This window comes from Drosophila montana, unplaced genomic scaffold (genome assembly GCF_035044405.1).
Source record: "Drosophila montana isolate Dmon_TW-CO22-7 unplaced genomic scaffold, ASM3504440v1 contig_924_1, whole genome shotgun sequence".
Lineage (NCBI taxonomy): Eukaryota > Metazoa > Arthropoda > Insecta > Diptera > Drosophilidae > Drosophila > Drosophila montana.
The window spans coordinates 225,650-248,796 of NW_026999210.1; the positions used below are offsets into that span (position 1 = coordinate 225,650).

Here is a 23,147-nt window from a genome sequence, read left to right on the forward strand (position 1 = left end):
CGCGTTTCTTGCGCTTTGCTCAATATTTTTCTCTCCTCTTCTCTTCTCTTCTCTTCTCTTTTATTTTATTAATATTATATTTTTGTGTATAGTTTACTTTTCATATATCATTACTTCTTCTCTTTTGTGTACTTTCCTTGTGGTTAATATTTAATTTTGTTGTATCTGTTATTTTTGTTTTGTTTAAATTTTATTTTAAATATCACGGCATTCAGCTGAGGTCTGATCTGATCTATATATTGTTTTAAATGTGTTTTTTTTTTTTGGGCATATTTTTAGTTTTTTCTTAACACTTTTCGCTTTCTGCATTTTTGTATGGCTTTCTTTTCTTTTTGCTATGCGTTTTGCTAACAATTATTTATATGCTGATAAAATAGTTGAGAATAATTAAAAAAAACTTATTTGAAATAAAAAAAAAAAACGAAAACTAATTGAACTAAGTAATGCATTTTGATAAATGAACAGACACGGGCTGCAAAATGTCACTTAATCCCAGGATTAATCGTTCGCCAAAAGTTTCGAAGAGCTCAAAGCTCAAAGCTCAATGGCAGCTTTCATGATGTGCTTTCAAAGCTTCTTGCATCGTGCTTTAAGAAAATAGTGTTGTAAAAAACAAGTGCATTTAAGTAGCTGCAAAATATAAAATATACTTGCGCTTGTTAACACTGGTCAATTTTGAAAGTGCCTTAAATTAGCTTAGTCTGCAGTGAGCTTTATATCTATTGCATGCAATATTCTTAAAGAAAACTATTTTTTGTTTTTTTTAAAAGCAATATTTCCTCTATATGACTGAAAGAATAAGCGCTCTGCTACAACAATTTGTCAATCTTTAAAGCTCTATAAATTTAAGGCTTTCATCTGCTTGAAATTCTGTCTTGGTGTGCGTTAATAAATTCTAGCTGTTAGCTTTTGATGAGCTTTTTCCCCCAAATAGATTAACTGCTAGATTTTAATGAGCTTTTTTTAGATAGATTAAGCGGAAACGCAGCTTTTCAGGCAAGCGAACTTTTGGCTTATATGTGAAAAGCTTTTCATATGCCTCCTTGAACTAAGCTTTTGCAAATCATTAATGCGCTTTTAGAGCTGTTGAAGCAAGTCTTAGCTAAGAGCTTTCAGCTTAAGTTGGGCTTCATAAAATGAAGCTTTCTTGGCTTGCGCCACACAACATAAAAAAAAAGCTCTCTTTGCACAGCTACACAACACTGCCTCTGCTTATGATTAATCCTATGCTTAAGTGACACTTGGCGCCGCGTGTGCTTGGATACTTAACATAGAGATGATAGAACAAGCACCTTAAACAGGGTGATTTTTTTTTTTTGGATTTTGATTTTCTGTTTTTTTTTTTTTTTTTGGGGATAGTTATTTTGATAGGAATTAAGAAGGCTTCGTTGAGGACTTGTCGCCTGCGGCGGCGCCGCTGCCAACAGCTGTCACCAAAGGCCGCGCATTGAAGAGTTGGGCAAAAATGCGACGCAAATTGAAATTCGCACCGATCAGCGTGGCGCGCTGCACAAATAGCACCGCCGACGGCCGCTGGATTAACTCTCACAAATTGGGTATGCCATCTGGGTCTGTGGCATCCGCCGGGCCGGCGCCATAGCCATCGATGGTGACCAGCGCGGCGCTCTCGCTGAAATGCATTAGATTCGTCTCCATCAGCCCGTTGCTGAGGCTCAGCGGCGGCGGCGACGACTGCGACGGCGGCCCCTCCAGCGAGAGGCGGCTGTTGGTGCTGATGCTGCTCAGGCTCAGCTGATCGTCGAACACATCGATGTTCACCACAGTGGCAAGTTCACCATCGATGCCCACCGCTGCCGTATTGTTGCACACTGGTTTAGTGGCCAGCACAGGCAACGGGCTGCCTGTTGTTGTTGTTGTTGTTTTTGTTGTTGTTGTTGTTGTTGGCGGCGGTGTGATGCTCATGGGCTGCTCCACATCCATTTGCTGCTCCTGTGCGGCATTTGCATTGCGATTGTTGCACAACGTGTTGTTGAGCTTTTGCGACTTGTTGTTACCCTTTCGGGTTGTTGTTGTTGCAGTTGTTCTTGTTACAATCGTGTTGTTGTTATTGTTGTTGCTGTTGTTGTTGTTGTTGGCCAGTCCAGCCATTTGATCAATGCCAAAAAAGTTGCCTACATAAAAGAGAAATGCATTTAATAATGATATATTAACAATTGATATTATGTTATTCAAGGCACAGTGGAGTGGGTCGACGCAGGTACAATTTGTTGTGAAATTTACATGTATTTGGCCTGGATAAGCCCCAATACCAAATTTCATGTCGCTAGCTCTGATAGAGCCCGAGTTCAATGGGTTTGCTATATTGAGTTTGTCGTAATGTCGTATCTTAAAGTGATCTATATGATATAGTCAGATACCAAATTTAAAGAGCATGGTCACACTGGAAGACCTTTTCAGTTGGGTCCGTACTTCTATTTAAGAGTCTTTAAAATTGCAGAGGCTAGTTTGCATAATTTATATATGATTTAGTCATATAATAGGGTAAAAACGTAAAAGTACGGTCACACTGGAAGCTTAGTTTAGTTAAGAAGCGTGGGTTATTTCCAATGCTTCTTTCATGCATTTATTACAGGGTATTTCTTTGCAATAAAAGATCCGACGATTTTTATGGTAGTTTTAACTAAAATTGCATTTATTTAATTATACATATTTAATTTAATTAATTTTTAGTTCGATTTTGTTTTTCCTCAATGTTGTTTTTTTTTTCCATTTTTGCCTTTTCGTCAGTTGAAAATCATAAATACTGCAAGTTATATGTACAGAAAACCATTTTGTTGTTGTTGTTTGATTTATAATATTTCAAAAGCTTTGCCAAAGTTCTTTACAATTGAAAACGCAAAACGCTTATAATTAACGGGCAAAAAAAAAAAATGGATTACATGTAGTTCATATTTTTGAAATATTTTACTCAATTAAAAAATAAATTAACACACTAAAAGTCATAAAAAAAAGAAAATAATAATAAAAAAAAAAAGTATTTTAAACGAAGCGCCAAAAATGTAACAAGTTGAGTTTTATTTTTTTTTTGTTGATTTTTTTTCGTTCATTTTTTTGAGAGCTTTTTGTTTGGGAAAGAAGATTTGTGTGTAGTTGTTGTTGGCTGGCGTTACAAAAAACTTAACGAAAGCAGGTCTTGTACTCTGTGTAAATGCGGCTACAGCTGCAGAGAGCTTCTCTCACAATATGCTCAGCTGCACGAACAGCAATGCGCGCACACCCGCACAGCTGGACATGCGCGCAGCTACTAAATTATGAGAACGAATCTGTTCTCAACTCTGGTCTGTGCGCGCGCGTGTGTGTGCTTGCATATGCATGCAGCTGCACAGGCGCTGCTGCAGCGGATTACACAGAGCTTATACAAAGATTGTGGCATTGGACAGTTTCTTTTTTATTTTTTACAGTATTTTAAGCTGGGACTCAGTTTGTGTGTGTGTGTGTTTGTGTGTCTGTGTGTGAGCAATCAGTTGTTTTATTTTGTTTTTGTTTTTTATACAATTTGTAATTTTTTTGTCAAATGTTGTGTTTTATATACATTTTTAAAAATTAGAGCATTTTGAATTTTATGTTTTTTTTTTTAATTTTTTTTTTTGCATAATTCTCTTATATAGTTATGTATGTATATATATATATATATATATGTGTGTGTATATATATATATTGAGTTTTTTTATTGCTAATAATATAACTTTTGCACTTAGAAATTGTTAGCATAATTTTATAAGCTTTTTTTTTGTAAATTTAAACGAATTACTACAAACGCGTTTTTTTTGTCAATAATCACATTGTTTTTTTTTCTGTATGTTTTTAGTATTTTTAAATTTTTTTTTTTGTATGTTTTTGCACACTTTTAGAAATTGGGCTATATGTGTGTGTTTTGTGTGTGTGTATGTGTAGAGAGAGAGAGAGAGAGAGAGAGAGTTGCGTGTGTGTGTGTGTGGGGGGGGGGGGGCTTTTGCTATTTACTTAGGTTCTAAGAAAGTTCTTGTTGTTGTTGTCCTTGTTGGGTGGGCGTGAGTGGGAGGGTTTGCGCAGTTGGAGTGCGTGTGTGTCTGTGTGTGTGTGTGTGTGTGTGTAACGCGAATGTTTGTTGCGCTATTTAACGCTGCTCCTCCTGCGGCAGCGACATCAGCTGCTGCTGCTGTTGTTGTTGCTGTTGTTGCTGCTGTTGTTGCTGCTGCTGTTGCTGCTGCTGTTGTTGCCTGGCCGTATTTGGCGTTGCCGGATCGGCGTATAAATGCCAGAGCACCACGAGACTGAACACGCACAACAAACATATTGCTAATTCTTATCTCTTGCGACGCTTCGTCTTCTTCTTTGTGGCACTCGGCTGGCCCGTAACGGGCACGCCCACGCCCACGCCTACGCCCACGCCCACGCCCAGTGATGTGTTAGCAACACTTGCGGCAGAGACGGGCGTTGCCATGCCCAGCAGATCCGCTGTGCCGCCGCCGCCGCCAGCTGCTCCAGTTGCTGCCACACATGCTGCAGTTGCAGTTGTTGTTGCTGCTGCTGCAGCGGCAGCTGCAGCTGTTGCCGTTGTTGTCGTCTCCACGCTGCTCTCCTCCGCGGAGGACGTGGACGATGAGGTGGCCGCCTCAATGGCCGCAATCAAATTGATCTTATGCTCCAGCTTTTTGGTCTTCAGCTTGGCATGGGCGGCCGTTGGCAAACTTGTGCCATAGTTGATATTGTCATCGGATGTGGTCGCCGGCACAGGACCTTCGCTGTCCGTGGTGATGCTGCAGCGCGGTGCCGTCGCGCTGCTGCCAAAATACAGCAAATCATCGTCGGGCAGTGTTCTATTCTGAGCATCGACATCGACACCAGCATCGGCATCAACATCAACATCATCATCGTCATCATCATCATCGCCATCATCATCGCCATCAGCATCAGCATCAGCATCTGCATCAGCATCAGCATCAGCATCATCTTCCTCATCCCTTTGCTTCATATCGAAATCCAATTGCAATTGCTGCTTCTCCGGCTGCGATTCGCACATGCTGATGCTGATCAATGGACGCAGCTCCTCATCATCATCGACTGCGGCGGCGGCTTGTTGCTGCTGTTGCTGCTGCTGCTGCTTGTTGCGCTTGTGCTTCTTGCTCAGCTTTTTGGGCTCCTCCATGAAGAGCAGCTCCTCGGAGCCGGATGAGCTGTTCGATTTGTGCATGGCCAGCTCAGTGCGCGGCTCCGCGCCAGTCTTTGCCTTTGCCGCGGCCTTGGCCTTGGCCGCCAACAGCTGTGCGTATTCGTTCTCATAGTGCAGCGAGCCGCACAGCGCCAGGATCAGGTTCTGTTCGGTGAAGCCACGCGGCGGCGGCGTAATCTTGCGCGGCATGGCCGCATTCTCCAGCAGCGGGCTCTCAAAATTGATCAGACTGTCGGCTGCTGTGGCAGCTCCAGCTGAACCAGCTGCACCATCCGCACGGTCCGCTGGCTGCGACAGCTGCTCGTCGAGCATCTGGAGCGGCTCGAGCGCGGGCAGCGGCGGCAACGTTTCCAGCGGCCGCAGCACGCTCAGCAGGAAATCATCAAAATTGCTCGCTTGCCGTCCCGGCGGCTCCTGCTGCGGCGTCAATAGACCTGGCAGCAGTTTCTCCGACTTCCTGCCCACGCTCAGGCTGGGATAATCATTTCCAGCCGTTGACGCTGCCGTTGACGCTGCCGCTGCTTGCTGCTCGACACTTTTCCAGGCGCTGCCCGGCTGCGGCGTCAGCTCCAGCACCTTCACCTGATAGCTGGCATTGTGCTCCTTGGCCTTGGCCATAGTCTTGCTGCACTTGCTCTTGGCCTGCTTGGGCGACTTGCTTTCTGGCTCCGGCTCCGGCTTCTGCTCCGGCTGCGGTTCGGTTTGCACTTGCAAATTGAGACCCTGCGCACTGGCGCTGCTTACCATAACAGCTGCTATGGCTGCTCTCTTGGCCAGCAGCCCATCCGCATAATCTGTCTCCTGCTCCGGCTCGGCCAGCTTGGCCTGCTGCTCCGGCTCCTGCTCCAGCTTCTGCTCCTGCTCCTTCTCAGCGCTTTGCTCCGGCTTTGGCTGTTGCTTACGCTTGTGCGCTGCCTCCTGTTTCAGCTCCTCCTTCTCCTTCTCCTTCTCCTCCTGCTGCTGCTCTGCTGCTGCCTGTTTTTTGTCTTTCTTGTTGCTCTGCTGCTGCTGTTGTTGTTGTTGTTGTTGCGTGTTATTTGCTGCTGCTTTGTTAGCCTTGTGCTTGGCCGCTTTGGACTTTTTGTTGCTTTGGGTTTTAAGGGACAGCGTGGAGCTAATCGATGTCTGCAGCTCATCCTCGAGCTGCTCATCCTCGCTGATGGCAGTTGTTGTTGTTGTTGCTGTTGTTGCTGTTGTTGTTGCTGTTGTTGTTGGCTTCAGCTGGCCGGCAGTTGTTGTCGCTTTGCTGTTGCCCTTCGCCGGCTTATTGAGATGTGAGAGCTCGGCAAAGCGCAGCGCCTGTGCCGCATCCTCGGCAGCCGCTTGAGATTTCAATGATTTCTGTTGCCTCTCCTTTTGCGTGATCACCTCGTCCATTTCCTTGGCTATGACGGGCACGATCAGCTTGTTGGCCAGCACCACGGGCGGCTTGTTGTGGTCGTCCAGCTGCTGCTGATGCTGCTGACCATGGCTGGCGGCCGAGGCTGCCTCCGCCTGCTGTTCGCGCTGCCGCTGGAGCTGCTGCTCGTGGCGTCGCTGCTCGGCGAGCTCATCACAGAATATGGCAACCACGGGCCGAAAGAGCGCCTCATCGCAGTTCTCGTGTATGACACAATCCTCCGCCGCCAGCTGCCCGACCACCTCGTCCAGCATATCCGTTTGCAGCTCCCCGCTGATGCCCGCATGCACATCCGTAACGGTGCCCAGCGGATTCACGATTTTCTCAATGCGCGGCGTTGTTGACGCAACAGCTGCTGCCGCTGCTGGTTTTGTTGCTCCCGCTGCGGTCACCTCGTAGCTGCATATGTTGGGCAGCGCGCTGGCCAGCGCGGAAATGGCGGCCGCGCTGTGTGCCAGCTCCTGGTGCAGGTGTCCTGCTGGCGACTCCTCATCTCCGTCCGCCTCGTGCTCCGCGAGCGCATCGTAGTAGCAGGCATTGTCGCCAGCTGTGCCTGTTGCCGTGGCAACTGTTGCTGCCGCTGCTGCTGCTGCTGCTGTTGTTGCCGCCTCGGTGGCAACATTGGCGACGCGCTGCGCTAGGCCTGACGAGGCAAGAGGGTCGCGGCGAGGCAGGGTGTGGTTCGTTACGAGGCGCACAGAACAGAGAAGAGAAGAGAAGAGAAAACAAATTATGAGAAAAGCGCGTTTGCCATATCGAAAAAATGAGCGAAAGAAAACAACAAAGAAAAAAAAAAACACAAAAACCTGTGCAACATTTTACTCAATTAACATTTTCCATATGCATGTGTATATATTTAAATATATATATATAACATGTATATATATATATGTATATATGTGGATTGTCTCTTGTTCTTAGTAAGCGTTAACAAAACAGAAAAACGAGAAAAAACTTGAAAATGCAAACAGCATAAAAAACGCATCAAGCTAAATGCAAATGAATTGAAAAAAAACATACATATTTATTGTTTTTTTTTTTAATGTATTTTTTGCTGAGTGAAAAATGTTTGCTACTAAATTATTGGTTTTTTTTATATATATATTTTTTGGCAGTTTTTTACTAGTGTTTTTTTATTTTTGGAGTGAGTTTTTATTTTGAAGCGTAAAAAGTAAAAGCGCTTTTTGGAAGACAGCAAAAATAATAATTAAAAGAAAATAAAAAAGAAATGCAATTTTGGAATTTTCATCAATTCTCATATACTTTCATATATATATATGACATTTATATATATATATATATATATATATTGTATAGATTTTTATATATTTATTCTTCATTTCAAGTTAAACGAAATTATATGGCTTTGGCTTTTTAGTCAAGAATTCATGTAGTTCTTCATGTGCTCTTTCTTCTCAACTGTTCTCTGTCTCTTTCTCTCCTCCACTCGCTCGCACGCAAGCACGCACGCTCTCTCGCTCTCTGTCACTCTCTCACTGTTTCACTCGCACGCGTCGTTAAATTGTTTTTTTGTTTTTTTTTTGCAACTCGACGAAAGCATTAAACGAGGTGAAAAGCCCAATAAAAAGTGAGGCGTATAAAGCGGGTGTAGTTGAAGAAGAAGCAGTCCAAGATGATGTAGAAGAAGAAGAAGAAGAAGAAGAAGAAGCAAGCGCGCAAGAAAAAAGTAGAAGCAGCTCGCCTGCAGTATTGTTTTTTTTTTTTTGTGATTTGAGCTAAGCGCAATTGCAGTTGGGACTTTTTAGGGGTTTTTTTTTTTGGGGAAATTTAGAACAGTGAAGCACAGGGGGGGGGGGGGGAATGGACAGTCCTACAACAACAGAAAGGAAAGTAGACGGAGAAATAGTGCGAAGGTGAATCAGCTAGAGAATATGCCAGAGTTATAGAATTGAAGCCAACTGTTGTATGTGTGTGCGTGTGTGTGTGTGTGTGTGTGTGTTACGGTGCGCGTGTGTGTTTCTGCTTTGGTTGGGTGTAAAAGTTCACATATTTTCAATTTCATTTCAGCTGTGATAAAAATGTTTTGGTTAGCTTAAATTTAGTTCATATTAATAGAATATTGATTAAAATGTTTAACAAAAATAAGTATTAATACGAAAATGTTCAAAAGCTGGGCTCAGATAGAGACTTAACCAGTGTTGCACAATGCACAAAATACATTTGAGAAAAAAAAAAAAACAAAAGCACAAAATATTTGATTGCTCGATTCGATAAATTCGGTTGCACAAGATGATTTTAATTAGCAAATCAAGATTTATAAATAGTCTATATATAATAATAAATACTTATTTTTTAGAAAATCAATTTTCTTTTCTCAAAAAAAAAAAAAAAAAAACAAATTTTTTACTCAAAAAACTTGATTTATGTTTTGATTTAAATTTTTGGAAAATATTTGAAAATATGATGAAGCGAAAACCACACACACATATACATACACAGAAATCACACACACACGCACACGCACAATGAATGGAGAAGTCTTCTGATGTGGAAATGAGTTGAGGGCTTTATTTGGGTTTGATTTGGGAACAGATGGGGAAAGTAATGCTCGGGAATTAGTTAGTACATAATCTGTTGCTAAAATTTGTAAATAATAACTGCAATTGCCGCCGCGTTACACAACTTAAAAGAACCAATGCCAATTTCGTGGTGTTTTCTTTTCCACCAAATTCAATCACAAATTTTCCATAAAGCGTTCAAATCATGATTTGTTTAAGACAACAATTTTAACAGACGTGAAAACAGGCATCGAATTTAAAAACAGTTTAAAACGTTCTCGAACGGCAAACGATAACGAATTTTCTTTAACTCTTGATACGAATCGATTAATAATAGTGTTTAAAAGTGATTTACGTTGAAAACATTTGTTATGCAACACTTAAAATTATGCCTACTGCTCGCTGGGAAATCGGAACTATCAAGATATTAAGTTAATTTGTATTATTTTGTTAAAGAACATCATAGTTTATATGTATCTTTTGTCTTTGAGAAACATAAAAAAAACGGGATTAATTTTATTAATTATTTAGTTATTCATTTTGTAGAAAACCTTTTTCTTATATTTCTGTGTTCTTAAAAATTTTTGAAATTTTTTTTATTATACATTTTTTTAAATTATTTTCGTTAAAATTTTTAGTAATATATTTGATTACATTTATTTTAATTCATATTAATTTAGCAGAAAATGTTTTGTTCTGTTTTCTCAAAAACTTTGTAAAAACTGAATTAATTTGATTTATTATTAATTTTGCGTAAAACCTTTTTCTTATGATTTTGTGTTCTTAACAACTTTTAAAAACAGAATTAATTTGATTAATTTGTTATTAATTATTTAGTTTTAAATTTTCCGTAAAAAAAAATTGGTTCGAATTGTATACAGTTAAGAAAATATTCCTTGCAAATGTCTAAAAATATTATTTAAAATATTTTTTTTTATTAAAACAAAAGGAATGGAGTTCCGGACTCGAGTCCGAAATTGGAACTCTTTAGAAAGTAGAGCTATACGATTTTCTCTATCACATACATATATATGTACTAAATTTTGAATTCAACGGATTTTGGTAAGCTCTATAAGCGGGTTTCTTTGACATTGCTAAATGTCAAAAATATATATTATAAATAAATTTAAAATTAAATGTTTGGAATATGCCCAAGCGAATTTCGCGAAACACTTTAATAATAATTATTGAATTAGTAAGGAAACACTCTGAACATTAAATCAAATCACTTTTGAACACCATCACAATCTGTTTTCAGATATGTATATTCAGTTTAGGGTATATCTTTGGGGCATATATGTGCATAGAAAACAGATTCAATCGAACAATAAATATGGCATTGAATCCGTTTGGGAACTGTTCTTCCATAGAGGGACTTACCGATCTCGCGACGTGCTGCCGCCGTTGAGGGCGACTCCCGCATGGCATCGGCCAGATCCTCCTTTAGGCGCATATCGCCGTGCCCATAATCCGAGTCCAAGTGCCCGTGACGAAAGCGATCCATCAGTTTGGGGCTCTGCTCAATGCTGCCTGCAGCAGCGCAAGCAGCAGCAGCAGCAGCAGCAGCAACAGGGAACAAAGCAAATACAACTTTAGATACATTCGCAGCGCAATGAAATGGCAGCCACTCACTATATGAACCGGATTCGATGAGCACGGGCACACCGGCGCGTCCAGTGGGAGCGACAGTGGCACCCAGCCCGGCCGCTGCGCCCAGCGGCATGTTCAATGGACTGGAACGCTCCACGGCGGCAATGATGGCACCGCTGGGCGTCAATGAGGCAGCCGATGCAGCGGCTGCCGTTGACGGCAACGTTGTGCTTGTCGCCTTGGTAACGCCTATTTCCACGGCCTCCGCGTCCACGTGGTTCAAATTGGAGCTGCAAAATTAATATGGCAATTAGTTGGAGTGTAAATAAAGGTTTGTCTTTCATTTGCTTAAGAGGAGCAAATGAAACAACAACAAAAACTCAAAAAGTGGACTTTGTTTTTGCTTGTTGCTTAACGCGCTAAAGTTCTCAACAAGTTAAAGCAGAACTGGTTGATGCTTCTCGGATGCTTCTCAAAATAGACTTAAGGAACAGCCATATATATATATACTATATATATATATATTATATTTTATATACATAGATCGACTTCGAGCCAGTTGGCTGAATATAAATGTACACAGCATCATTTTTGTACAATTCGATTTTCAAGAGATTCGGCCCCAAGCCTTGGCAGGTTCTTACTCTGTCTGAGCTATACGAGTTCCCACATACCAAATTTGCCAAATGTATTGAGCTGAGTCAACAAACAAAATATGTTGCATACGAACTAAGCTTTCCATAAAGCTTTGTGGATGCAACTTGGTGCTGAAGCGTCATTTGGTTACAGGAAATGCTTATGTAAAAATCAAACAGATCGGATCACTATATCTCATAAAGCTGACATGGGAACAATGGACGCAAATGAGATGTTCTTTGTATAAAGAACTGCCCTTGAGGAAGGACAAAGAGTCCTTGTCTGTTCGACATATAATTTGACAATTCCAATCCTAATCAGAATATTACATCGCATGCCTATCAAAGCTTAACAAGATTTGGCTTAAACTAGCTAAGAGGTCCACTAGGTGCGAGTATTTCTATGTACATCATTTGCCTGTCGATCCTTTCTTACCCGCTGGGCGTATTATAGTTCTTGAAAACAAACTGCGGCCCCATCCAGAGCCGGCGATGTGGACCGGCGTGCGTGATAATCTCGACCTGGGCCAACCAGCTCTCGGCGCGCTCGTCGGGCTCATCGAACTGATGGGCGCTGTCCATCAGCAGGCTGGCATGTCGATCTTTGATCAGCCAATTGTCCAGCGCTAGCGGTGGTATTATTTCTTGAGATCCATCCTTGCGTCGGCCCAGATTCCACTGCGCCTTGGCCTCCACCTCCAACTCAATGGGCGTATCATCACAAATCTTCTCTTTGGCAACATCTGGAAGGCAGAAATCATGTGAGCCCACAAGAAGACTCTAAATATTGATGCAAACTCACTTGAGGCTAACTTCGTGTCCAGATCGTACTGTATGAGCGCTCCATGGCCGGCCATAACGAAGAGCGAATCGACTGCCTTGCGCTGGACGCGATGCGGCGCCTCGCGCGTCGCCGTCGGCGGCTCCAGCAGCCAGGAGCGCGACTTGGCAAAGGTGGCGCAAACGCTCAACGGTTTACCGCAATCATCCGATAGCGAGGACAAACGCTGACGCTGATGATGCGAGCCAACGCCGCCGCCCGAGCTGCTGCTGCCCGACCCACCGCTGACGCCGCCCAGCGTGGCGCTGCCTGGCGGCGAGCCCAGGACAAACGGCTGGCGCAGCTGTGCCAGCGGCTGGACAACAGCGGGTCGTGGAAATGGCGGCAATGTGGGATTATGATACGGCTGCAGCGACTGCACAAACGTGGTGCTCTCCGAGTGCGATATGGGCGAGCTGGAGCGCCCGTCGGCGCCCAGGCCGGCGCTGCGATGGAAACGCGACAGCTTATTGACCACATGCAGTGAGGTGTGGGTGCGAACGCCCATGGCGCCGCCGTAGGGCGTTATGGGGAAGACATGGGTGGTGCCGCGGAGCGTGGAAACGGCTGCCCAGCGTGAGTCCAGCGAGAAGGCAATATGCTGCACCTTGGCGCTGGTATCGCCGCGATGCAGCACATACAGATGATGCACGGCAGCCAAACTGGAGCCCACCGGATGCGGCTGTATGCGAAACACATGGAAATCATGGCCACGTCGATCCGCTGTGAGCAGCAGCATGCCAGAGCTATCGAAGTCCATGGCCACCAGCGCCTCGCTGTGCGCCACAAAGTGGGCAACAATTGGATCCCCGCCCGCATGGGCGCCCGTCAAGCCGAGCGGCGCGCCCGTCGTCGGACTATAATCCTTAATGGGATGCTGCCGATAAACAAGCCATTAGCATATTAGCACACATATCAAAAGGTATATCTATGTCGAGGACTTACCTTCACATCTATAATGGTGACCACGCCCGATTGCTTGGCATCGGCGCCGCCTGTCGCCGAGTCGAAGCTGCTGCTCTTGGAGCTGTTGCCGCTGCCGGCAGTGGTGCCGGTCAAGCCGGCGGCGACCTGTTCGCCCAGCTCGCGCAGACCCTTGCCAAAGGATTTGGCCGCATTTAGCACCGTTGCCGTATAGCTGGGCACACCCTCGCCATCGCAGCCGCCCCCGCTGCGCTTCGAATGGAGCAGCTTGTGCTCCGCATACGCCAGCCAGCGTGGACCGAGCGCTATGGGATTCGGGTTGATGCTGCGGGGTGTTAAGATAAAACGACTCGATTTAATACGATTTTCAATAAGGAGCTTCAAACTAGTTTTAATAATTTAATACATCTTCAAGCAAATAAAGAATATCTACAAGTTGGGGCACAAGAAACTTTTTCGACGAGCTTTAAGCACATTTTAACTCAAAGCTCTCAAGGGCTTTATCCCGATTTAAGAGGAGAGCCGTTAAGGCTCAATCATTTGCACACACATAACTTAAGTTACAGCGAGCGAAAGAAAGTCAAGAATGTAAGAGGAGCTTTAAGCACTAAGTCACCCTTTAATCATATAAAAGGAGCTTTAAGCATTAAGTCAACATTTAATCATTTAAGATAAGATGCATTAGGCCAACACTTAATCCTTTAAGGGGAGCTTTAAGCATTAAGTCAACACTTAATCATTTAAGATAAACTTTAATCAAAAAGTCACCCCTTAATCATTGAAGAGGAGCTTTAAGCACTAAGTCAACACTTAATCATTTAAGATAAGCTTTAATCATTAAGTCAACACTTAATAATTTCAGAGGAGCTTTAAGCATTGAGTTAACATTTTATCATTTAAGAGGAGCTTTGAGCATTAAGTCAACGCTTCACTCAGCTGTTCAAGGATTCATAAGAACTTTACATTACGGATAGCTTTCATATACTTTTAAAGCTGCTCATGCTATGTTAACAAAGCTGGTGAATTAATGAATATCGACCGAGCGCAAAGTGCGACTTAAAGTATTAAAACAGATCGAACATTAAAAAGCTAAAGTTCAACTTTCAGCAATTGTCATTGCCCTACAACTCTTTAAAGCTCCAGAGTCGAGCTTAAAGCTTACTAGAATATACTATATATAATTGAGCTCAACTCACCCTGGACTGGGAAAGCAGGTGGTTATAGTTAGGCGATCCTCCAGTGTGCGGGCATCAAACACCGCCAGACGCTCGTGGAAGCTTATGACCACCGCCGAGCGATTGGCTTGAATGTCCAGCACGGCATTCTTGAATTTGATGGTCTTCACCTGGGCGCCCGTCTTCAAAGAGACGAAATTGACGGCACTGAAGTGCGAGGAGCCGGCCGAGGTATTGCCAATGCCGCCGCCCGCCGAGCCCATGCCGCCGCCAGAGATGTGACCTCCGCCGCCACCGCCGCCGGTAAGTAGACTGCTGGCTGCAGCGCTGCCGCCATCGACGAGGGCCACAAGTGGCCGCTTCTCGGCAAAGGCATCGACTGGCTCATCGGCGCGTCCATTGTCATCGAGTGCGGTGGTCGCAGTTGCCGGCGTGGGTAGAACACGAAGTGCGGTGACAACGCCATGTCGCCAGGATAACACTTCGACAGCCTCACCGTTGGCGGGTATGGCCCACACCTGAACGCCGAGGCCGTAGCCGAGGATGAGCAGCAATGGTGGTGCCGCATTGCCCTCCAGTTCCCAGTCATCGCCAAAGCGCGGATCGCTCACATCGGCGCTCGTCTCGAAACGGGCCCAGGTGATGGTATCCTTGGGATCCTGCACCGGCTGATGCACCAGCGTCACATCATTGATAAACCCAATGGCCGAGTCCAATATGGAGCGATCGCTGACTGTCTGTGGCGGGACTATTGCCGGCATGGTCATGCCGCCGCGCACACCGATACCGCCGCCCCCGCCAACGCCAACAGAATGATGATGATGATGATGATGGCTGTGATGGCGGCGTGGCGAGTCCGCGGACATATTATACGTGAGATCGCCTTGCCCTAAGCGCAGGAGCGACGGCTGCCGCCCGTCTCAGCTGCTTCGTTCAATCAAAGTGCTTGAGTGTGCGAAGAGAGAGTTTCGTTAAGTTGCCCGCTTGTTCGCTCGCTCGGCTGGAGGAGGATGGGAGATGCAGATGGGAGATGATGACGGTGACAGGCTGTCTGTCTGTGTGGCAACTGCGCTGCCGCTGCAGCCTCCGTTTGTGTCTTACTGCCAGCTGTTGTCAACTGCAAAATAGAAAGCAAAATAAATAAACAAACTGGAAGCGCACGCTCTCTCTCTTTCTCTCTCTCTTAGATTAACGAAACACACACACACACACACACACACACACACTCGCGCACTCGCTCTCGCTAACATTTCAATTCCATTTTGTTGCGTATATGGCTTTTGCTTTGTCTCAATCAAATGCTTTTAATCTTTGCACACTCGTGCCAGGCCCTTCTCCTCGCTGCCTCACCCGCCGTCTCTCTCTACAGCCCGCACCCCTTTTAAGTTTTATTAGCGCATTACGTGTTTTTTTTTTTGTTTTTCAACTTTTTTTTCTTGCCTTGCTTTTTGCACACACATGCGAGGGGGCGACAGTAATTCCATGGGGCGTAAATTAAGTGCAATAAAACCCATAGACACGCATACATACATACAACAACAGTGTGCACCACGCAATTGGACACATATGTATTAATTTTAATAAACAAAGTAAATAACAAATTGCAAATGTAAAAAAACAATAACATAATAACGGCAATCTAAGCAAATTGGTAAACAAATTTTTGTAACGTGATTTGCTTTTGTTATTACTGTAAAATATATACACATGTTGCATACATATACATACATATGTATGTATATGCATGTGTGTGTGTGTGTGTACATTAAGCAAGCGGTAGTTATCACCATGAGGCCACCACCAGCAGAAGCAGCAGCAACAAACGAAACGAAACAAGCACGAAGCAAAAGCAACGGCAACAGAAAAGCACACAACAAAACGCAAAGCCAAGCTTTCAGTATGACCAACAAGTGGGAGCGAGATGGAGCGAGCAACAGCTGTCCGCAACGAATGCTATAATAGCAACAGTAACGTTAACCCATATGCGGGCAAGGTGCATGTTTGTCACACAGACCAGAAACAGAGCTTGTAGAGGTTAAAGGCTTAAGTGCTTGTAAATTGTTTATAATTTGGCAAATTGTTGTTGGCCATTTAGCAGTCAGTTAAGCTGATTTGCTGGCCACTTATCGTTTTGCTAGCTAATCGAGTCGAAAAAGAGGCTTTTAACAAATTTTCGTCGATCTAATTTCATTGCATGGAAATTAATTAAACCCATTTTGATGCACACACATACCACTTAAGTAGTAATTGCCTATCCTATTGGGAGCTTGCACTGTAGCCTCCACACATATTGAAACAGATTGTTTGATAAGCAAACATGACGAGCATTTCTTATAATGAACAGCATGAGCCAATCCGACAAGCCAAAGATCAACATTGTGAAATAATATATGCACATAACTAATAAATACATTTGCAAAAAATATCATGTATGTAATGTGGGGCTTAAGGGCCAAGCCCCGTAATAAGGCGTAACGAAATTGAGAGCAATTCATTCATATGATAGATGTTTTATTAAATTTAAGTTCTTGAAGGTTTTTATATATGTTGGTGTGTTTTTGTTAAATGGGGAAAAACAAACAATTATGCAAATATGTATTTACAAACAATTGGGTAATAATAATGCATAAAATATAAACCAGTTTACCAACCGAACAACAAAAAACATGCACACGTTTTGAAAATTTGCATAGGGTATGCAGCACCCGACATTTAAGAGAAAGACTATTGCGCACAACAATAGGGGTTAAGGTTAAGCCAAAAACTATTTCACAAAGCGCATGACGCACAGCAAAGTTGATTTCAGTTTAAATACATATGTAAATATGTGTGTATTGTGGCTCTTTGTGTTTTAAGCAGCATAGTGATGGAGAGAATGAGAGCGAGAGAGAAGACGGAGGGAAGACTAGCACAGGGCGAAAAACGTTGCATTCCTTAATTGACTTGCGCACACGCGCAGCAGTAGCGAAAACAATAACAATAACAATAGCAACAGCAACTGAATGCAATGTCACAGCTACACATACAGAGGTATGTATGCACATATGTATGTGTGTGCTTGCAGTCAGCAGCAACAGTTACCCCTTCTCACAGCTCAACAAATCCCCCCCACACACCTACAACGAACGCAACGCATTTCGTCTTTGTTTTGCCATAGGCAGAACAAAAAGCAACAACAATCGTCGTTCGTTGTGTGCGAACTTTAGCTGTGTGAGTGAAGAGTGAGGCGTGAGTCCACGTGTGTGTGTGCGTGTGTAAATTGGTGTGTCAATGTTAATAAGCCAGCTAGTCAGCAATCTGAGCCAATGGTTCCGTTCGTTCGTTTGTTCGATTTCTTTGTGCACGCAAAACCAAATACACACTGATACCATGCTGAAAAAAAAAGCTCATGTGCATGCGTATGTGTGTGTTATTGTTTATGCTGTTCATTGCCACTTGACAAAATCTACGCAAAGCGCTTTTGGTAGACAAAGCAAATCACAACAAAACGTAACACACATACAAGTATACTTTTCTGAACAGGTGTTACTATAAATACACATGCACACAGCATTTCAAAAGCGCACGCAATTCTGTGCAAGTAAGAGAGAGAGAGAGAGAGTGAGAGAAAGAGAGAGGGAGAGACACAATGAACAGCCCTCGTACAACACTATGCAATTTGATGTTCATTATATGAACACTTGTTCCTCAGTTTCTGGTGGAAAGGGGATTCTGAGTGCGTCATTGGAAAAATCGTGAAATAACTTAGGGGCTAAGAAACTGTTATTTTAAAATCAATATATGTACATATATCCGCTCTATACGAAATTGTAGATAGCAAGAAACACAAAGATAAAATAATAATGTTATTAATAATTGAAATTAAATTTTCAAAGGAAGACTAACAATATTATGTACGCAATTGATTGATAACAAATTACGCAGTGTGACCAGTTGAAATGCAGAAAAGTTAGACTTTACTGACAAAAATATGACAATTATGTGAAATGAACATTTACAATGCTTGCGCTGCATTTAAGAAGTGTGTAGCACAGTATAACAGTATTGATATGCAGTCCAGTTTATATAACGCAAATAATCATTACTGTTAATCGAAGTTAAGAGCGTATTTTTAAACGTCAGTCGATAATTACGTAGAATTTTAATGACAAAGTAATAAGGAAAAACCAAAAGAGAGCAACAAGTGAATAAAGGTAAAGCTTTCAATCGATAAACGTACGATTTTGTATGCAAGTAAGTTGCATATTATGACATTTGGGGTACTAATAGAATATTTTCATTGCAAGCGACGTGGTTCTGGCTTCAGTAATAAACACAACTTGGGTCTGGTAGAAAAAACACACCGCGTAGCAAGTGGTTTTCTTGCTTCTCAGATCACGTATGCAGCACACGAACGTAAGCTGCCGGGCACTCTAAAGCTTTGCTAGCCCAGACGTGCACTTATACATTTGCATTATACTAATACTTGTGCACGTAGTGGCAAAATTGAGTGCATTGATATTTACTTTCTTATTTTACTGTTGCATTTGCACTCTCTTGCTCGCACTCACTCAAATATTTGGCAAACATTTTGCAGTCACTTTTAAGCATTTCACGGGAGGCAAGTGCAAGGGAGACAGAGAGAGACAGAGAGAGAGAGAGAGAGAGAGAGAGAGAGAGAGGGGGGGGGGGGGCGAGGATTGTGCCAGCATCTTTGCGCTTTGCACTTTTTAATATAAAATAAAATAGAGAACATCATAATTAAATAAAATGCCATCACAATGGCCGCTGTTCGTTGACATGCGCGATTTGTATAAATAAAATCGAAAATATATACAAATAATAAATAAAAAAAAATGCTGTCACTTGCAATGCATTTGCTGCGTCGTTGTTATTCTGCTGCTTCTTCATCAATTGCTTTATTTTTAGTTGCTGCTGCTAATAATTTTGGAACAAAGACCCCCAAAGACAGCCCGAAAGCAATTATCAAAATATGAAAAACAAGAGCAAGACGCAGAAAAACAAAAACAAAAACAAAAACAAATACAAACAAGAATGAAACAACAACAAACAGACCAAACGGTCAGCTGCAATGAGATGTTGTGTTTATGCTCTTTCTCTTTTTGTCGCCTCTCTCTGAGCACGAAGAGCATTGTGCACAGTGACACAAATGCGTCAATAAATGACAAACGAAATAAACAATAAGATGAAATGTTTAACAGTTGATTTATTTCGGCATTCCGTTTGAGCGGACATCTAAGCACTTGAGAGAGCAAAATGACGAAAGCCCTAGATATCCGCTTAACTACGTTTTTACTGACAATTAATGACTCAACTAACGGAACACACACTAGTAAAATATTATATGTATATGTATATACATTTTATTTTGGATTTTAAAATTTGCTTTATCCATCTGCGTTTTTTATCACAGATATTAAAAACAAAAACCAACACACAGTAAACGTGTGTACATATATGCATATGTGCGTACCACTGTGCCAAAGTGTTTCACTATCAGTTTGGTTCATTTGGTTGCGTTTCACTCCGCTGTCCGTTGTCTGTCTAACGCGCAGTGCTTGCTTCTCTAGTATGTGTGTGTGTGTGTGTGTGTGCGTATGTGCGTGTGTATCTGTGTGAACGAATTTTTTGAAAGCAACACGAATTTAGACAAAAAAAACTTAAACAAAAATGTTCACTGCCTTCACAAGAGAATAATGCATAAATGTGACAAATAGATTATGAAATCGTGTAATGCATACACACATATGTATGTAATTTGCACACGCACACAAACACACGAATTACTTATATGCCTTAATAGGTTGGCCACACATACACATGTACATATATGTATATACATGTGTGTACTTGAAATAGTTTCGAAAAGTGAACACCAAATAAACAAATTGTATAAAATTTACATTTGTTTTTTTTTTATATATACATATGTGCGTGAGCTTGTTTTGCGCGTCAACACAACGAAACGCAGTTAAAAGTAGCCAAAAAAAATAAAGAAGAAGAAATATGAAGCACAATAGCAACAACAACTTACCACTTGACGCTGCTTCTTCTGCTGGCGTTGTTGTTACGACGTCAAGAAGCAGTTGAGAATTGGTGGACAGCAGCAGCAGCAGCAACAGCAGCAGCAACAACAATGCAAGCTTCCTCGTTCCAGTTCCGGACGTTCCACTGCTCACCTTTTCTTTTATTTTTTTTTTTTTTTTGCTTTTCTGCTGCTGTTGTTGTGTTTATGACTGCGGACACAGTAGAAGGGGCAGCGCAGGGCGCACAAAAACAAAAATCATATGTTTTCAGCTGTTGTCGTTGCTATTGCTGTGCTGCTTTCTTCTTCTTGTTGTTTTTCTCCTTTTCTGCTTTGTTGTGTGTTCGGGCTATTCGTTCTTCTTGTTGTTGTTGTTGTTGTAGTCGGCAGCAGCAGCAACAGTAAATTGATTTAGTTTTTGGCTGGCAACAAAAAAAAACTGCGTCTTGCGTTCTTCTTGGAGCTGCCCACTGCCAGTGACTGTTGACGCCCACACACACAAACACACACAAGCGCTGCAGCTGCAAACACAAAGTCGAGCTTAGAAACAAACTTTAAGTGCAAAGCTCCCGCTTGCGCTCGAGTTTGTTTGAATTGTGTCAAAAAGAAACAACACCAACGAAAATAAAAAGAACGACAACAGCCCGTCGCTGAGGTTGTTGTCGACGTCGTCGTTGCTGTTCTGCTTTGTTGTTGCTGTTGCTATTGCTGCTGCTGCCTCGCTCGCACCCACGCACACTCACACACACACGCACACAGCAGAGAGGCTGGCTGCGACGGCTGCGTCGTACGTTCTTTGCTTTTCTTTGCTGTACGTTTTCGTTTTTTGTTTTCTGTTTTCTGTTTTGCGTTCAGCTTTTGCCTCAGCTGCTGCTGCTGGTGCTGTTGTCGTTGTTGTTTTTGCCGTTGCTGCTGCTTCTTGCTAGCACACAAATTAACTGCGACATTAAAATTAAATCTCTGTTGCGATTTTTTCCTTCGCCCGTGTATAACTTTAAACTCTGCTCCTTGCTTTTTATTTGTTTTCCACTAAGTCTTGTTGTTGCTGCTGCTGCTGCCTATTGCGCTTATTAATCGATTTCACTTTTTTTTCTGCGTCTTTCTACTGCCACTGCTGCTGCTGCCGTCCGTGCAGCCAACTACAACACAATATAATAACAAAAAAAAAATAAACTCGAACAATAACAAAAAATATTTGTGTATTTTTTGTCGCTCTTATATATTGGCTTTTTCGTTTTTGGGCCAAATTCTTGCTTGTCTTCGAATTTATTATTTTGTAATATTTTTGCACACTTTCACACAAATTGATTGTGTTGTGTTGTTGTGGCGCTGTCGTCGTTGCTGTTGCTATTGCTCGAATCGCGTCCGCACATTAGCGCTGCAAGACAAGGTCGATACTATCGATTGCTGCGATAGTCGGCTATTATCGATAGGGTGCAGCGCTGTGGCAACACGCAATTTGAAATGAATTCTTTTGTATTACCAGTTTTAGCTCGCTTTCGAAAGTCTTTCCTTATAATATAATTTTAAAATATAATTTACTTAGTTTTTAATAGTTTTACAGAACAAAGCCAAAGCATTATTACCAAAAAGAAGGGAGTTATTATATACCAATTTTTTATAAGCTTCTATCGATACTTTAAAATGAATAAATATCGAAAGTATTGTATCGGTATATGCATTATTATATATGCACATAAGTTATATATGTATGCCCAGTTTGTATTGCCAAAACAGAATTGAAAAGAATAGAGCGAGCTGTGAATAGAATTTATTATAAGCCATACTTTCTGCAAACGTTGCTCAACATTGCGCATTTTGGGACACATGCTGCTCGTTTTGAAATTCGATTATGCTTGTCTGTGTCGTTCAGTTCCCATATCGAGAAGAGCTAGAGGTGAGCTGCGGCACTCGATAGCTCGATAGCCCATCTACATATTTAAAATTCCATTCAAACATGCAGATTAAAAATTGAGCGCTTGTCAACTATATGTTTCCAAATGCAATTAATTTTGAACCAATAAAAGTATACTTAAAGAATATATCCTTCGGAAAATTTAATTAGATGCAAACACTTACATTTAATAATTTCCCACGCAAAAAATAAATTAATTGTTATTTTCAGAAAAAAATATAATATATGTCTGTTTCCAAAATGTTTTATTTCTTTTAAGTGTGAGTGTTTGAATTAAATTTACGTTGGTAGATCGCTCATCAAAATATTAATTTACGATATTTGCCTCTCCATACTTGACTCATGTTGGCACTGTTAGCACAAATAGTCTAATTTTTCAGTTTGTTTCTTTGTTAGGCAATATAGCTGCTTTTCATCAATGGAAATTTATTCCCTGTGCGGAACTACATTGATTAAGCAAAAAACTGGACTCATTTGACTTCTTCACCTATCAAACTTAACTAACCGATTACCGTTATATTACAAATCTAGTCAATGTCCCTAACATAACATACAGACGATTCAATGCAAACGCTGTTAACGCAAAAATGAGTCGCAAAAGCCGCTACGCACTGTAAACGCTAAATGAAGTCTGTTAATGCGTTCTGAGATGCTATTGGGGCGCCCTCTACCGGTATTATTTGTATGACACTTCCAAGCGTTAAGAACTGGAAACTTTTTCTGCAATTTGGCGCGATATTTCAAATATGGAAAATATTTGTTGAATATAAGATAAATACCATTTAAGTTTATCAAACTGTTAAATGAACTAGAAGGCAATCAGTTTTAGTTTTAGGAAATGTGTATAAGCTTAAATAGTGTAAATATTACTTTTGGCTGTGCCCATATAAATAAATATATTTGTGCGATTTTATTCTACAATATTATATTATCTTTTTTTGTGTGCCTTAATAGTCATATGTGCTGCAATAT

The 23,147-nt window shown here is 42.1% G+C and overlaps 1 protein-coding gene across 3 annotated transcripts; it reads right to left on the reverse strand.

Moving 5' to 3' along the window:
• Positions 1-210: 210 nt before the first annotated feature.
• On the reverse strand, positions 211-21,396 carry rudhira. Of its 3 annotated transcripts, none has more exons than XM_064699487.1 (8): positions 20,270-21,391; positions 14,257-15,352; positions 13,082-13,385; positions 12,119-13,013; positions 11,753-12,059; positions 10,724-10,971; positions 10,472-10,621; positions 211-2,132 (listed from the first exon to the last, which is right to left on the reverse strand). In XM_064699487.1, exons 2-8 carry the CDS (start codon positions 15,099-15,101, stop codon positions 1,546-1,548), a joined length of 3,336 nt encoding a protein of 1,111 aa, XP_064555557.1. In that variant the 5' UTR covers positions 15,102-15,352; positions 20,270-21,391; the 3' UTR covers positions 211-1,545. The 3 variants fall into 3 exon arrangements, with proteins under 3 accessions (XP_064555557.1, XP_064555556.1, XP_064555558.1); XM_064699486.1 differs by lacking the exon at positions 211-2,132 and adding an exon at positions 2,715-7,215 and having other exon boundaries at positions 20,270-21,396; XM_064699488.1 differs by lacking the exon at positions 211-2,132 and adding an exon at positions 6,928-7,204 and having other exon boundaries at positions 20,270-21,390.
• Positions 21,397-23,147: the final 1,751 nt, after the last annotated feature.